This window comes from Symphalangus syndactylus, chromosome 9, assembly GCF_028878055.3.
Source record: "Symphalangus syndactylus isolate Jambi chromosome 9, NHGRI_mSymSyn1-v2.1_pri, whole genome shotgun sequence".
Classification (NCBI taxonomy): domain Eukaryota; kingdom Metazoa; phylum Chordata; class Mammalia; order Primates; family Hylobatidae; genus Symphalangus; species Symphalangus syndactylus.
The window spans coordinates 36,434,131-36,451,795 of NC_072431.2; the positions used below are offsets into that span (position 1 = coordinate 36,434,131).

Here is a 17,665-nt window from a genome sequence, read left to right on the forward strand (position 1 = left end):
TGAGCCGAGATTGTGCCACTGCACTCCAGCCTGGGCGACAGAGCGAGACTCCGTCTCAAAAAAAAAAAAAAAAAAAAAAAAAAAAAGCTGACAGGTTTTTAATGCCGTTTTCCCCCTAGCTGTAATTCTTTAAAATAGACTTAGATTCAAGCTGCAATAAGCTGACATTGTTTCTCCAGGCCACCTCTCCTTAGGTAAATCTAGTCTAATTTGTGCATACTGCATTCTTCTTTTCTAACCTCTTTCAGTAGATAAATTTCAGCTTGAGAGGCAGTGGGAACTCTAGATTCTCCTTGACACTTCTAGTGACTTTTGAAAAGACAATAGGGCTCAATTTTTTAGTGGAGGTTAGTGAACGGGGAACTTCAGTCCTTTTTACTTAGAGTGCTGGAATCTTTTCAGTCAACCTTGAAGCAGGTTTCTGCCACCTTTACTTTGTGTTTTAATCCCCTCCTGCCCAAAAGGGATGCTCTAAAGTAATGTATATTTGTTCTAGTTGGTGGGGGGAGGGGAGAGAACCACTTAAAGTAAATCTTGGGAAGAGGCAAATTATTTAGGATATTCAGCTTTGTAATGAAAAAAACAGTACAGAGGTATTATAGCTTTTCTTCTTTTTAAATGGTGTAGTATTATTGATCTAATTTTCAATTAAGTTTAATTTTAAAAAGGTAACCACAATTTTAACATTTAAGCATGTTATATTCAGAAAATATGCAAGCCCAAATACTGTTTCAGCATTAGTCATTGTTTTATTTTATTTTTTTTTATTTCTTCCATGGACTACTGTACAGTTGTAGGTAATTGTTTTTTGATGACATGACATCTGTGCCCTAGTTAGATCCCTGTATTTCTTCATAGACAGCTGAGAAATATAGTCTCTAAATAAGAATTGCTTCAAGGTATATTTAGTCCATCATCTAGTCTGGAACTTATTAAATTTAATGTTCTTTCTGGGACATAGCCATATTTTCACAGTTTTGAATCACTGCATTTACACTTGGTCTCATGAGGTGCCATGAAAGGCAACATATGTTTGGAATTTCTCGCTGTGGCCCCAAGGTTGCGATGAAACCCTATAGCATGATACACAGGAAATTCAGCTCCCCAGATGTACTGGTCTACTCTTCCTTTCAGGATTGTTCTTGATCTAAGAATAGCATTTCAAAAGGAAATTTGTTTATTTTAACAGACATTTTTAAAAAATAATGAAGTCACTTACTCACCAGAAACAAAGACCAGAAACCGGTTTACAAAGCCAGTGCTCAAGAATTTAGGGAGTTGATTCTGATGTAAGAAGACAATGGATAAAGTATTTTTCAGAAGTCAGTACAAATTGGCAGCAAATCTACCAAAAACAAATAATAAGAGAAAAACTATCAGTGATGGATTTATCTTCACATGGAGCATGTACTGGTTTAAATCAGTGAATAACTACATAGTTATTGAATTCAAAAACTTTTATTTAGACCTGGTCATCTATTCTCTTAATTAAATGAAATGAAGTTTATGGAGATTCACTTATAAATCATGTGTTGCTTAATGACAGGGAAACGTTCTAAGAAATGCATTGTTAGGTGATTTCCTCATTGTGCAAACATCATAGAGTATACTTACACAAACCTAGATGATAGCACCTATTACACACCTAGGCTATATGGTATAGCTTATTGCTCCTAGGCTATAAACCTGTACAGCATGTTTCTATACTGAATTCTGTAGGCAACTGTAACAGAATGGAAAGTATTTATGTATCTAAACATAGTAAAAATACAGCATTGTAATAATATATGTGGGCCATTAGGTGATGCATGACTGTAATATCTAATATTTAATTTATTAGATAGTTATCTCAAGCATTTAGTATCTAGTAAATAAACTTATTTTATGTTATTATCTAGGGGACTTATTTGAAAATTACTGCAGAAATGATGACCTGGTAACATTTGGAAGATTTTGTTATGGTGTCACTGTCATTTTGACATACCCTATGGAATGCTTTGTGACAAGAGAGGTAAGCACGGTTCCTTCCCAACGCTTTACTCAGGTGATCTCTCTGCCACATTTAATTTAGGAAGATTTATAAATAATACAGTTTGGGAAATTCCCAAGGGTACAACAAATGGTATAATTTGTAAAATTTTCTTTTTTGACTCTAAAATGTCAGAGTTTAAAGATGAATTTATATTCAGATGTTTACAAGACAATTTTTCAAAAGTTCGGTTTGAAAATTAGGTTTGGTGGATTTGGCTTATATTACCGTGAGCACAAATATTTATACAACTGCATTCCAAAGTGACTGCCAGCCTTTAGCGACAGCCAAACTAAAGTTGTTGCTTTTAAGGCATTCTTACAAAGAAATTAAGTACCAAGGTTTAAAACATGTTTTACAAAACTGTCTTTTTGCTTAGATGTTTTATCAGTCAACACGTATTAAAGGCACTGTAGAATCTACAGATTCTAACTGGTTTTGTTATTTTTTAAAAACTAAAATATCTTATATTCCAGGGAGAACCAAAAGTCAACTGAAACTTTTAGTTTTACAGATATATTTTATTTATGTATTTATACATGTAGTTGTATATATTTACAACTATACATAACATAATAATATAAATAATAACAAATATATAGGATATTATTTACATATAAATGTATTGTCAAAGTCAGCTCTAAATTGGGTTATATATTCCACTTGGATTTGTAGAGAAATATTATCTGAAAGAGAATTCATTCTTTTGGTGTAAAATTGGATAACATGGCCTGTCAGGAATCCCTTATTCTGTCAGCTAAAAATCCACTGCACCAGTCAGCAGTAAAACATGATCTTGCTTCACAGCGGGTCTTTCAGGGACCACACTGAAAAGGGCTCAGTCATAGGATCTGTTCCTAGAGGCTGTTTACACAGTGCACTATGTGAAAGGGTCTAATGAGATAAGTGAAATATCTACAGAGCTTTAAATACACTAAATAATCGGCAGGCTTCTTGAGGCAAGCCAGGGCTTACTTTAAGTCAGTCCCAGGGATAAGGAACTGACTGCACAGGGAAACAGAAGAGGGAAATGTTTAGCACTGTGTATGTCCCTTACAACTAGCACTTCTCTCCCTCACACATGTACAACTCACAGGCCAGTTCTCTATCTTGACTATAAAGGAGAAATAGACTGAACTAATTTTTTTTTAAATTTAAGAGCCTTTTGAAACTTTACTAGCTATTGTTAGATGCAGGAAATGGTATTATTTTAGCTTCTGCTCAGTACATAGGTTCAAATCTAATCTGTAGATCAGCAAGTAAGAACAGATGGTGCATTCTCACGTGGTTGCTAGTAAACTGCCTGCCTGCAGATGATCTGAGTCACTTCACCTGCACAACTTCTGTGTTTAGTACTTGAAACTTCAGTTTCCTTTCTAGCTGCTGTGGCAGGAAGACAGAACTGAGTCAAGATCTCTGCCACAGTAGCAAATACTCAGCAGAAGAATGGTGTCTATAACTTTCCCTTCTCTTACTCTTCATTCTGCATGCACACACACATACACACACAAATGTATGACTGACAAAAATATAATCAAACTCTTTCAGTTCATAAAAGCACTAAAAAGGCTGTCTAACCTTAATAAATATCTCTTACTACCTGCCTCACTAAGTGATTTTTCACTCTCATAATTATATCATAGAGGCATCTGTAAGAATGGATCTTAAATAAGATAATATTTGGTGAGACATTACAACTTATATTATTAATATCACCATTAAATTATTAGCAAAGTCATGGCAGTATGTGACACATGGGAGATGTTGCATATCCAAGCAGCACAGCTTGGAGAGATGGCTTCTTTATGATACCTCAGTATCTGACCTTCTGTTATTTCCAACTCTTTGTCTCACTGTTCATTTGCACAGGGTCACTACTTATTCAGACTATCTTCTCTTTATCCTCCATTGGTATTGTTCCTGTTATTACCTCTTTGCTCTTTTTCACGCTCTTGTCTCAGCCTGTAATTCTGCTCCAAATCCTGTGCATGTTTCAAGCCCTACCTCAAACCAAGGTAGGTCAAGCATATTTCAGGGATGCTGTAAAGGAGATTACTCTAAGGAGACAGCTCTAGATACCTAAAGCTCCTTCTAGTCCTAAATTCTCTTTGATCTTTTTTGTCCTGTTATAAATTGATCTCTACTTGCTTTTTTAAGTTTCATTGTATGCCTTCAAGAATTAATTCCTGAGAATAGGAATCATTTCCCTGATATTTTGTCTTTGCAAACCATATCATAGTATGGGACACATTAAGTCGGTAATTTTTTATTGCTTTCCTGATCTGAGTAGTCATGAAAAATGGTGATCAACTCTTCCCCATTTTTGTTGAGGAAAGGCAAGATAAAATAGACTTAAATTGTAACAAATAGAAATTAGTTTATACAGAATTAATTTCCTGTTAGTAAAGGATATTACACATCCAGTATTAATAAGGAAAATGTGACAGCTACTTCTTAGAGGCCATGCAAATAATCTAAATAGCATGTTTAGTTTGTTTTAGTAGTAACCTGTTGGACTCAAGAAAGAAGGATAAGATAACTTTCCAAAGTCTCTCTTATACTTGAAAGATACATATATTGAAACATTGGTATGCCACACTATAGGTCTGTAATATAATCCACTAATAATTCAACAAGGAATACTTGTTATTGATATGTGTGTCTGTAAGTAATTTGGAAAATATAGAACATTCCTAGTGACTTGAGATTTGATTAATAGCCTTGTTGGTAGTATTTTATATATCCTAAATACTATTGTGAAATACTCCCTCAATAAATCCTGCATGCCTTTAAAAGTCCCTCTCAAAATAATCTGTTTATTCGGCAGGTAATTGCCAATGTGTTTTTTGGTGGGAATCTTTCGTCGGTTTTCCACATTGTTGTAACAGTGATGGTCATCACTGTAGCCACGCTTGTGTCATTGATGATTGATTGCCTTGGGATAGTTTTAGAACTCAATGTGAGTACATGCAAAGATTTACCCCTTCACTCTAAAATTCTCTTTAAAAGATAATGATTACATTTAACATAAGATGAGATGTATTTTCCTTAACAAAAGTGTCACTTTTGAAGTGGAATGAAAATATGTTTGTAATAGTAAATATTTTCAATGACGATTCTGTGCACTTTATGGGACTATATAGTTTTAAAGCGGTGGTTGTTTAGAGATATATGGGGTCATCACAACTGGATAGGCAGTGCTGTTGGCCTCTAGTGGGTAGAGGCCAGGGATACACATCCCACAGCGTGCAGGCCTCTAACAGCAAAGAATTATCTGATCCAAAATGTCACTAGTGCTGAGGTGGAGAAACCCTGGTTTAGAGTACTTTTGCATATCTCATTTACTATAATGCATAAATGTTACTAAAAATAGCTATAAATTAAGCGGATTTGGACTTTGCTGAATAATAATATATCTAGTGAAATTTATAAGAAATATGAAAGGATTCAAGTTATATCCATTCACTTGCTATGACACAATTTCTTTTTCCTTAAATATTTTTCTCTCTCCAGACCTTTCTGTTATAGTCTGCACTGCCATCATCCAAATAGAAGTCCTCATAATATCACAGTTGAATTAATCCCAGCTGTGTTTCAACTAGCATATATTTAAGTTCTGCTTTGAGTTTATCGGCATTTTCCTACCACAGCAAGTATAAATTCTATTGCTTCTACCATCTTGTCTTCTGTGTAAAACTATTTCCCATTTGCTTCCCAAAATCTATGTTCAGCTCTAGTCAATCTTATTTTTTGGCTTGTGAATAAGCCATATCAATTCTTTCCATTATTCTTTGTCCTATCTGCTTTTTATTTCCTGTAATGATTATTTTTATTTCATTTCTGTCCAAATTTTACAAAAACTTTAAGATCCAGTGCAACTTCTAATTCCTTTATTCACTGATCATATATTTATTGAGTAATTACTAAGTGCCACACAATAGAATATAAGGATGAATGCAATAAGAAAGGATCTATACATTCTCACAAATAAACATAAAAGTTCAACTGCAATATAGGTGATGAAGACAGAGGAGGCCGGGAACGGTGGCTCACACTGTAATCTCAGCATTTTTGGAGGCCAAGGTGGATGGATTGCTTGAGCCCAGGAGTTGGAGACCAGCCTGGGCAACATAGTGAAACCCCGTCTCTACAAAAAATTAGCCGGGTTTGGTGGCATGTGCCTGTAGTCCCAGCCACTTGAGAGGCTGAGGTGAGAGGATTGCTTGAGCCCAGGTGGTAAAGGTTTCAGTGAGCTGAGACGGCACCACTGCACTCCAGCCTGGGCAACAGAGTGAGACCCTGTCTCAAAAAAAAAAAAAAAAAAGAAAAGAAGACAGAGGGAAATGGATTCCCAAAACACATTTTTCAGAAAAGATTGGCCTAATTTGGTGACACATATTCCATTGGGAAGACAGGGGGCAGAATGACTTCTTGGTTTTATTTTGTGGAACTAGAATAATGATGTCCTTTGCTAAGACAGGAATGGAAGTTGTTCTACTACTACAAAGTGGCTAATCTTCTACAATCCTTACAGAATTTCTCATCAGAATCACCCACCAGTTAGCATTTATTGGTCATGCACCACAGGGAGGGCAAACCCATACAGATGGGATCCCAAGTTATCATTTACTCATTTCATTGAGAATTGAGGCATAGGTGAAGGTATTATTGTCAGTGCCCAAGTTACTATATCATCCAGATGCCATTTTGATTTGAAATTCCATACAAAGGCAGGAGGGAATTCAGTCAGGGACCCTACTGGAGATTTTCTTGTAAATGGAAAGTGGGGAGTAAGCAGTTTCCAAAATCTCAGGAAACTGGTAATTGTCTATTCTACCAACAGTGGAAGGAAAGCTCATAGGAAAGTAAGCAAGTGTCAAAGGTAACTTTTACATTCTTCCCAATTTTGCATAGGCCAAAGACTAGTAGGGCCACTAAAAATCATTTCGCATACCACTCTTGATTTGTGTAGATGCATCACTACTACATTAATGCACTGACTTAATTTATGTATTATCTCATGTCATGTATTGTTGAAGCTGTCCATAAACTTGCCTTACCTAACAATTGGTAAGCCCTTTGAAGACAAAAGTACTTAACCACCTCCTCCCCCCTCCATAGTATTTGGCACAGGGCTAAGAACACAGTGCTGAAATTATTGCATGGGTGATTGCACCTTGGGACTACAGTTCAAGATCTATTTATATAAATATTCTTAGACATAAGATGCTTTCTTTAATGTAGTACCAGGAAATTAAGTGTTATAAAGAATGGTTGCTGTTGACAGTAGTAGTAATCTTTCACCTATGCTGTGGATATAATCAACATAATGATTTCCAACCCTGTTTTTTTCCTGTTTTATGAAATATCTTGAGTCCACAAGTTTGTTTGTTGATATTTTAGAATTTTGTTGTAAGACAAAATATGTTTATTATCTGCCTGAACATTCACTACATAGTGATAGCCCAACAAATTTTTTTTGTTTTCAAGTTAATCAAGTGCACACATATTGCTCATTTTTCAGGAATGATTTTTTTTTTTGTAAATCTAGCCATTACTTTCTGTAAAGTTAATTGCTAATCTCCATGGCATTTGCACAACAAAATTATAGGCATATAATCATATTAAATATTCTCTATCATACTTGTATTGAAAACTTTTTTGGTTAAGACAAAATTCTGGTATTAAAGAATAATCATAGAAGAATACATTGTGAATATCTATTTTAAAGTCAAGATCTGAGCTGGCCCTGGAGGACTATTTTTAAAATTTAAAATATGATTCAAGATCTTTAGATTTTTTTTTAAAACCTGATTATATAGACATACATTAAAAATTAGAGTGCTAAATTGTCTGTTATGACCTAATAGCCCAAGACAATTACACTAGTTTTAAAGCACTTTGTAAGAATTAATAAAATCTAAGATCTCCATTCTCAGACCACCTGAGAATAAGTGTTTTTCACATCAGTACGTCTTTTGTTGTGCGTAAGAACGTATTCAAATCTTTACTCAACTCCTTTTTGTGTGGACACTTACCATGTCTAATAGAGCCAAATCAAGCATCATATCTGTTAGTAACTAATACATGGTGGATCATGCAACACTTTAGAAGTAACTTAAAGCATGCTGTGTTCCACTTCATGATAATAACGTGGGCAGGGTGCAGTGGCTCATGCCTGTAATCCCAGCACTTTGAGAAGCCAAGGCAGGCGGATCACCTGAGATCAGGAGTTCAAGACCTGCCTGGCCAACATGGTGAAATCCTGTCTCTACTAAAAAATACACACACACACAAAAATTAGCTGGGTGTGGTGGCACATGCCCGTAGTCCCAGCCACTCAGGAGGCTGAGACAGGAGAATTGCTTGAACCCAGGAGGCAGAGGTTGCAGTGAGCCAAGATTGCGCCAGTACACTCTAGCCTGGGTAACAAAGCAAGACTCCATCTCAAAAAATAAAATAAAGAATAATAATAATAATAATGTGAGCTACCATGTATTGAGTACTTACTCTGTACCAGGTGCTTTGCAGTATCATCTCCTTTTATCTGTATTAAATTGACAGATGAAGAAACTGAGGCACTGCATGATTAAATAGTCTGAGGTCATACTAGTTACAAGTAAAAAAATACAGATTTGAACACAGGCATTTGGACCCTAAAGCTCACATTTTAAATCATTACACTACTCTGAGATTTCCTAAGCATAAGATGTTAAATTATGTAAAATAATTATGCTCATTTCTCTATCCACTTTCTTAGGTTATAAAATCTACGCATTGAGTTTATCTGTAAGAAAGGTTAAGAGTAATCTATGATACATATGGCTAGACTTTAATAATGGGTTAAAACATACCAGAGATGAAATAAAATGGAACTAAAAAGTTTTTGTCTTAATAATTTTTAGTTAATAACTTTCATCTTAGTAATTGTAGTACTTTAGAAATGTAGTTAATAGCTTTTATCTTACATAACAATTTCAGTACTTTAGGAATTCTTTTTTATTTTAGCTTCTGAATAAGTAGAATAATGAGCTTCACAGATGAGATGAATCAGATCATGCAAAGTTAGAGAAATGCTACTATTTAGTATCACCAAATAATATAGAATAAAATGAATTGAGGTAATATTAGTTATTAAATTAAAAAATAGAACCTTGCTTTCCTTTTTTTCTTGTTTTCATGTCAATAGACAACAATGAAATATTTTTCCAAAGCAAACACACACTAAGTTTTAAAGGTTTCATTTTAGAAGCAAATCAAATAAATATAAGCACTATTCTTGGTAACAAGAATTCAGCATCTTAGCACTAATGTTGCTATTGGAGAAAAGAGGCATCTGCAGTAATTGGGCCCTATGGGTTTCTACTCGCAGCAGTACAAAGAGAGAAAATGAAGCAGCTGGTGCCTGTGCCAGCATAACCAGCTCAACAAGCATTCTGTGTGGTTTTACAGTGGAAGGAAGAAAGCAAGCCAAATGCCAGCAAGAGCCCAGATAGAGAAATACAGTCTTTGGGGTGAGCAAGCCGTAGTCCCAGTTGCCAAAGACTTCCTGAGCAAGAGAGAGTTTCTTTTTGAAGTATTGGAGTGAATTTCATGAGTTTAGATTGATTACAAAGTAGAAATTTAAAAGATGTATAAGCATTATTTTATTTAGTTTCCAGCTTCCTTGCATCATTTGAGAAATTTCTATTCAGGTAGGAAAATTCAGACACTTTTTCAATCTGTACTGGCAATAAAAATGTTCAATAGCTTCTGTCCTTTCTCTCCAGCAAACTGCAAAATACTGTGACATCCATAGTGTTATTATCAGTTAATAAGAACTGTCCCGTCTTTATAACTTAGACTATATTTTGTTGTCTTTTTAATAAGCAGTTATGATTTTACATCCTGTCAAGCAATTTCAAAAATTATTCCAAAGCCAGTGGTGTATCCTTAAGCAAGTCTACATTAAATAGATCAAATAAGCTGGACTAGTTCACAGGGAATAGATCAGATGCAACCACACTATCATTTTACTGATGATCTTGACTTCTAGCAACAACCTTTAGTACGACTGAGCTTTTAAATATCAAGAAAGTAGCTGGTATCTAAAGAAGATACTCAACTGGAATCCTTCCAGTAGAAATATGAGCTATATAGTCTTTCCTCTAATTGCTACTTTCTCAACACTTAAGAATTATAACATAAATAGAACACCCATTGCTTTGCACTGCCCAGCAAGTTAAGTTTGGAAGAGTACCAAAAGGCTGACTGATGACAGCTTCTTAGCAGAAGCTGGGGGCAGTTTTCATCCTGATAGTACTTTCACAATCTGCAGTTCCAGATGAATTAGCCACATGTTTGTGACTACAAAGTGGAGACTACAACACACAGACACATACACAGACACACACACACACGTTTGTATTTGAATTACTGTTTGTTGTTTTCATAAATTGTTATTTTAAAGAAATCAGAGGGTAATACTTTTTGTTATAAATACAGACCAAGTGTTACAGTATCTTCTGTAACTTAAAAAGCACTGTGAATTCCAAATATTATGATAGAATCTATGGAATCCATAATACATTTCATTCTCGTCGTATGACAACTAATCGTTTATTTTTTGTGTACCTTTGTAGATATTAATTTGCATTCAGGTGCTATGAATGGCAAAAGTATATTTTCCATATATTCTAAATTAGAACATGATTTTGGTATTTTTTAGTATTTTCTCATTCTTATGTTTCTTACTTTGGAAATATTTTCCATGCAGTGTGGTCCCTACTATTCTTTCTCTGGACACTTTTGTTTTTGTAAAAATTCAAAAAGTTATATAATTGGGATCATAGTCAGAATATTTCTGGTATGGAGAGATTGCTTTGTGTAAAACACACAGCAATTTTATTAACTTGTGTGAGAATATAGTTATTTTAAAGCTATTTTAAAGGTACAATTTATAATTTTACATTATCCAACTTCGAATTTATTTTGCTGTTATTTTCCCTGGAGAAAATTTATCAAAATAATGTGTCAAAAACTTTTAAACCATAAGTGATAGTTGCATAGGATTTCATTATACTATTCTTTCTGCTTTTGTATATGCTTGCAAATTAACTTTTAAATTTAGAAAAACATAGTTTATGAAAAGCTTGCATTTAGTTGTAAAGTAATATCACATTTGTTACTGATTTTATATATTAAAAACTTACATTTTATTATTTCAGAGAACAACATTTGCGAAATGTCATAATAAGAGAATGAAAACTAAAACCACATGAACAGCTGGGTGCGGTGGCTCACACCTGTAATCTCAGCACTTTGGGAGGCTAAGGCGAGAGGATCACTTGAGCTCAGTAGTTCGAGACCAGTGGGGGCAACATAGTCAGCCCTCATCTCTGCAAAAAATTAGCCAGGCATGGTAGCACATGCCTGTAGTCTCAACAACTCAGGATGCTGAGGTGGGAGGATCACTTGAGCTTGGGAGGTCAAAGCTGAACTGTGATTATGCCAGTGCACTCTAGCCTAGGAAACAGAGTGAGACCCTGTCTCCAAAAAAAAAAAAAAAAGAGAGAGAAAACAAAAAACACATAATTATCTCAACTGATGCAGAAAAAGAATTTGACAAAGTTTAGCATCATTTCTTGATAGAAACTCTTTTAATAGTTTAGAGAGAGAAAAGTCCTCAACATAATAAAGGTTATTTATGAAAAACCTACAGCTAACAACACAATTAATAGGGAACAACTGAAGGCTTTTCTACTAAGATCCAGTAAAAGGTAAGGATACCCACTCTCACCACTTCTCTTCAACATAGTACTGGAAGTACTAGCAAGAGCAATCAGACAACAAAAAGAAATAAAAGGCATCCAAATTGGAAAAGAAGAAGTAAAGTTATTTCTATTTGCAGATGACATGATTCTATATGTAGAAAACCCCAAAGGTTTCAAAAATAGTGTTAGAACTAATAAATCAGTAAAGTTGCAGGATATAAAACCAACATACAAAAATCAGTAGCATTTTTATACACAAATAATAACCTAGCTGAAAAAGAAATCAAGAAAATGTCATTTATGATGGCATCAAAAAATACTCTGGAATAAATTTAACCCAAGAGGTGAAAAATTTGTATACTGAAAACTATAAAATCTTGAAGGAAATTGAAAAAGACACAAATAAATGGAAGATATAAATAAATGGAAAGGTATCCTGTGGATGGAATTAATATTGTTAAAATGGCCATACTACCCAAAGCAATATACAAATTCAACATAATTCCTATCAAAATTCTAACAGCATTCTTCACAGAAATAGAAAAAACAATCCGTATTGAAAAGAAAAATAAAGTTGAAGGCATTACACTTCCTTATTTCAAATGATATTACAAAGCTGCAGTAATCAAAACGGTATGATACCGGCATAAAAACACAAATATAGACCGAAGGAACACAAAAGAGAGCCAAGAAATAAATCCAAACATATAGGGTCAACTAATTTTCTACAAGAGCACCAAGAGGACACAATGGGGAAAGGATAGTCTTCAATAATGATGCTGGGAAAAATGGATTCTCAAATGCAAAAGAGTGAAATTGGACCCTGATCTTACACCATACACAAAAATCAATTCAAAATGGATAAGATACCTAAATGTAAGGCCCGAAACTGTAAAATTCCTAGAAGAGAACATAGAATAAAAGCTCCTTGACATTAGCCTTGGAAATGATTTTTTTGAATATCACACTAAAAGCTCAGACTATAAAACCATAAATAAGTAAATAGGACTACATCAAACTAAAAGGCCTCTGCAGTGGGAGGGGGGAAAAAAAAGAAAAGACAATGTACAGACTGGGAAAAAATATTTGCAAACCATCTAACTGATAAAGGGTTACTACAAAAAATTTACAAATAATTCTAATAACTCAATAGCAGAAAAATGATTAACTTGATTGAAAAATGGACAAAGGACCTTAGTAGATATTTCTCCAAAGAAGACATGAAAATGGCCAACAGGTATATGAAAAAGTGCTCAACATCATTAATCATCAGGAAAATGCAAATTAAAACCACTAGGCAATATCACTTCATACCCTTTAGGATGGCTATGATCAAAAAGACCAGAAATAACAAATGTTGACATAAGTGTGGAGAAAAGGGAACCCTAGTACATTGCTGGTGGGAATGTACATTGGAATAGTCAATATGGGAAACAGAATGGAGGTTCCTAAACAAATTAAAAATAGAACCACCATATGACCCAGGAATCTCTATTCTGGGTATATACTCAAAAAAGATGAAATCACCACTTCATAAAGATATCTGCACTCCCATGTTCATTGAAGCATTATTCACAATAGTGAAGAGATAGGAACAACCTCAGTGTTCATTGATGTATGAATGGATACAGAGAATGTCATATAGATCTGTCTATAACATGGAATATTATTCAGCCTTGAAAAAGGAGATCCTGCCATTAGCCACAACATGGATAGACCTGAAGAACGTTAAGTGAAATAAGCCAGACACATAAAGCAAAATATGACATGATCTCTCTTATATATGGAATATTTTTTAAAAATGTCTAATATATAGAGTTAGAGATAAAAGAATAAAACTGTGATTACCAGGGGCAGGAAACAAAGGGAGGAAATGTAGAGAGGTAGGTGAAAATTCAAAGTAGCAGATGTGTAGGATGAACAAGTCTACAGATTTAATGTACAATATGAGGGCTGTAATTTATAAAATTGTATTATATTTGGGACTTTTGTTAAATAAGTAGATATTAGCTGCTCTCATCACCAAAGAAGTAATTATGTGAGATGATAGATATGTTAGTTCAATACAATAACTATTTTACTATCTGTATGTATTCTATGCCATGTTATAAACCTCAAATATACACAATAAAATTTATTTTTTAAAAAATGTATGTTTTATGGTTTAAGAGAATATTTGTCATAAAATTTTAATTATGTTACATTGTTAAATGTACTATAATTAAAACTTAACATAATTAGAAAAACATATTACCTAAAATGAATTAAATGTTAACCTTTATATTATTTGCTAAGTTTCTATTGCGAATTAGGCCTATTCAAGGGGAAAGTCTCTTCCTTTGACATCAATAGCTGTTGGTATTTTTATAATAGACAATTCTACCCCTCATTATTTTAAATCTGATATCCCTCCTTAGGTTCGGTTTATTCCTAGCTAATGTGGGGAAGGGTGAATGAGTTATAGTCATTTAGCTCTGCTGTCAACTTTCTCGGTAATGAATGTGCTTAGTTTTATTTGAAAGAGGATTTAGAAATGCTATTTCATGTTAAATGCCTTAGGGTTATAGTTTTTCTTTCTCACACAAATAGGCACAACTTCCATACAAGCTCAGGTAAAGAAGAAAGACATTGTGGCCCCTATACAATTTCCCAAAATTTCCCTCTTACACACAAATGACAAATAGACCATTCATGTTTGAAGGGCATAGTGGATACACAGTAGTTTTAATGAAGAATATAAGGCAATATGATGAACTGAAAATACAGGAAATTTCGAGAGTGCCAGAAGTCAGTCCTATTATCTGCTTTATTTTCTATATTATTTTGTGATAATATTTAAGTCTGATAAGCTGTTATATACTATTTCATTATTTTCATTTGTAAATATGCCAGTGGAAAAGGTAACGCCTATTTCTGTCTTTCTTAGAATTATTTTTCCTCCCTTTGTTTGATTCAACTGAACCTATCACATGTTTAACATGTGCATGAAAAACACGTTTTGTAAATGCTTTTAAAAGCTGTCCGAAGAATGTTTCCATCTAGTAACATTATCTTGTTTCTTGTTTTCAACATGCAGGGTGTGCTCTGTGCAACTCCCCTCATTTTTATCATTCCATCAGCCTGTTATCTGAAACTGTCTGAAGAACCAAGGACACACTCCGATAAGATTATGTCTTGTGTCATGCTTCCCATTGGTGCTGTGGTGATGGTTTTTGGATTCGTCATGGCTATTACAAATCCTCAAGACTGCACCCACGGGCAGGAAATGTTCTACTGCTTTCCTGACAATTTCTCTCTCACAAATACCTCAGAGTCTCATGTTCAGCAGACAACACAACTTTCTATTTTAAATATTAGTATCTTTCAATGAGTTGACTGCTTTAAAAAATAGGTATGTTTTCATAGACTTTAAAACACATAACATTTACACTTGCTTTAGTCTGTATTTATATTATATAAAATTATTATTTTGGCTTTTATCAAGACTTGGCTTTTATGACTAGTGCAATATAAAAGATAAAGAAAAGAAAAATTGAATGTATTTCACCTTTAACTGGAACAAAATAAGTGTTTTGTTCTAACGACTGCACTACACTAATGCTAATTGAAGAAGGGAGAGTAAAGCCTTTAGCATTTTCTGCCATCCCCCTTTTATTTAATATGCAAACCAGTATATTGTGCTCCAAAATAAGTAGGTGATTGTGGGTTGGAATTTTGTGGAGATGTCTTTTGGTGGGGGGTTGTGGGGGGTGGGCATTTTCTTTGTCCTTAAAAGTCTGTGGAACTGAAGAGAAGGGAAACCCAAAACTATTGAAAAGAAGACATATCTCAAGAACAAAGAGGAGCTCTCCATTATAATTTCAGCAGCATCCCTTGTTTAAAGGGAAGTGGATCCCTGGAGAAATGAGCAAAGACCTCTCCATGTGAGGAAGCCTGAATCATAGACTGGCTGTGAGGAGCAAGGTGTGTAAAGAATCAAAATCACCTCCCATTTTCTGATGCTGTGGGAATACAATGGTAGCGCCATTCTAAAACAGAAAAAAACAAAACAAAACAAAACAAAACAGTTGTTCTGTGGCAAGAACCTAAGAGATTGGTGATATGGACCTGTTGAATTTTTAGTGCTGTCAGGAATGTACAACTGGAAGCTGAACTTTGAAACTAGAAACATGTAGGAAGAATCTGGGCTACAGAAGAAGCTTTCTCAGCCCACTGGGGGTTCCTCAGAGAGATTTCTGGGAGATCTTGTTGACTGGGTCTTTGGGAGCAGATAGTGAGATGGAGTTTATCATAACTAATGGGAGAGAGGGGAAAGCAGGATTGGTAGGGACAGGTAGAACTGCAATGCAGGCTGACCTCAACCAAATCCACAGGGAAGCTGGTGCATACATGACCTGTCAGAGTTGTCCCTGTTCAGGGGTAATAGCCCGGTTTTGATACTGCTGCCTCCATCAGTCATTGAATGCGAGCATGTGGAGAAGGATGAGTTCTTGGGCTAGGCAGCTCTTTGCAGCAGAGCAAACCCTAAAGGAACTGAGAGCTGGAGGTGGTCTACTGATAGCTTTGTCACCACATGCTTCCTTACAGGGGTATCTGGGAGACACAGCTGTGCCCACTACAGATGCCCTCTGTTTACTGAGGACTGTTAAATGATTTTTTAATGAGGATTTTGTGTCTTTGTATCTATGACAATCTTTAAAAAGTAACATGAAAATTTGGGGCCATCTGGATGGCTTCCTTATATCAAGTATCACCTAAGATTTCCATTTCATTTGTATTCCAATCAGGTTGTCCATCTGTGGCACTATATTAATTGTTGCCAAATAACAAGAAACTATCACAAGCAGAGTTAATACATATATGATGAGTTTGTACAAATCAAATGCAAAAAAAAAATCATACAGGAAGTGTATAAAGGGTAGGTTCACAGTAGTTTGAATAAAGTGGCAAGAGCTGAGTCATTGTGTGACTCATAGTGAGAGAGGCCTGTTGAACACAAAGGGAGATGCATTTTAGCAGGTAGAACCATGCTCAGAGTTTTAGTGGTGATTTGTTTTTTCAATAAAATATTATCCTTACCACTAAATTAATTTAAATTCTGTTGGGTAACTTTTCTGTATTTAACTTATGAATTTGTTTTTTATAGTTAAGGGTCATAGGCTAAGCAGTTTGTGCATGTTTTTAGATTGGTGTCTGTTTAGGTAAAATATAATAAAAATGCTTTCATTCCATGTAAGAAATGAGGAAACGTAAGAAATTTTCGCCGCAGTCTGTCCTTACATTGCTCAAGACTGAGAAACACTGACCTACATAGTTATTAAATAAAGTCATGAGGGATGAGATCTCTAAGCATGTACAAAGAAAAGTATGTCAAGGATAACATAATTTAGCACGTAACCATCTCTTATCTTGTACTTTGGTGTTGCTTCATACTCTTCAAGTAGATGAAAGCTGCAAGTAGGAACTGAGCGCAGCATTAGTACCTAATAAATATGTATTGGTTTATTTGTTTTTAATCAGCTGTAGAACAAGACTGCTTATGACCCAGTTATTAGCTGCATGGATTACCGACATCTTTCAAATTATAATTGAATAAATCTTCGGAACTCACATTTATTTTGCAAGAATACTTGTATGCTTATTTTGCCACCATGCATAACTGCAAGAACCCCACCCCTCAATCTATTTTCTGCCTCAGTTCAATAAGAGATTCCCCTGAAAATCTTTCCATCCCTGCCACTTGTTGCCCCTAACAAAGCAACTTGAAGGTTTTAAACCAGTTTTTGAAGCTGTCACTACACTTAAATGTATAAAGTGCTTCTTAACTTTAAAAAGGTGGTGGTAGGCAAGAATCATATCTTTACACACAAATGAGAACATCTAG

The 17,665-nt window shown here is 34.7% G+C and overlaps 1 protein-coding gene across 3 annotated transcripts in view; it reads left to right on the forward strand.

The window, feature by feature from the left end:
- Positions 1-17,408, forward strand: part of SLC38A11 (solute carrier family 38 member 11) — a 59,855-nt gene extending 42,447 nt beyond the window's left edge. For all 3 annotated transcript variants that reach the window (XM_055291940.2, XM_063609455.1, XM_055291941.2), the window contains 3 exons: positions 1,899-2,011; positions 4,857-4,988; positions 14,858-17,408. In XM_055291940.2, the coding sequence (XP_055147915.1) occupies positions 1,899-2,011; positions 4,857-4,988; positions 14,858-15,151 (539 nt within the window). In that variant the 3' untranslated portion in view covers positions 15,152-17,408. The remainder of the gene's footprint in view (positions 1-1,898; positions 2,012-4,856; positions 4,989-14,857) is intronic.
- Positions 17,409-17,665: the final 257 nt, after the last annotated feature.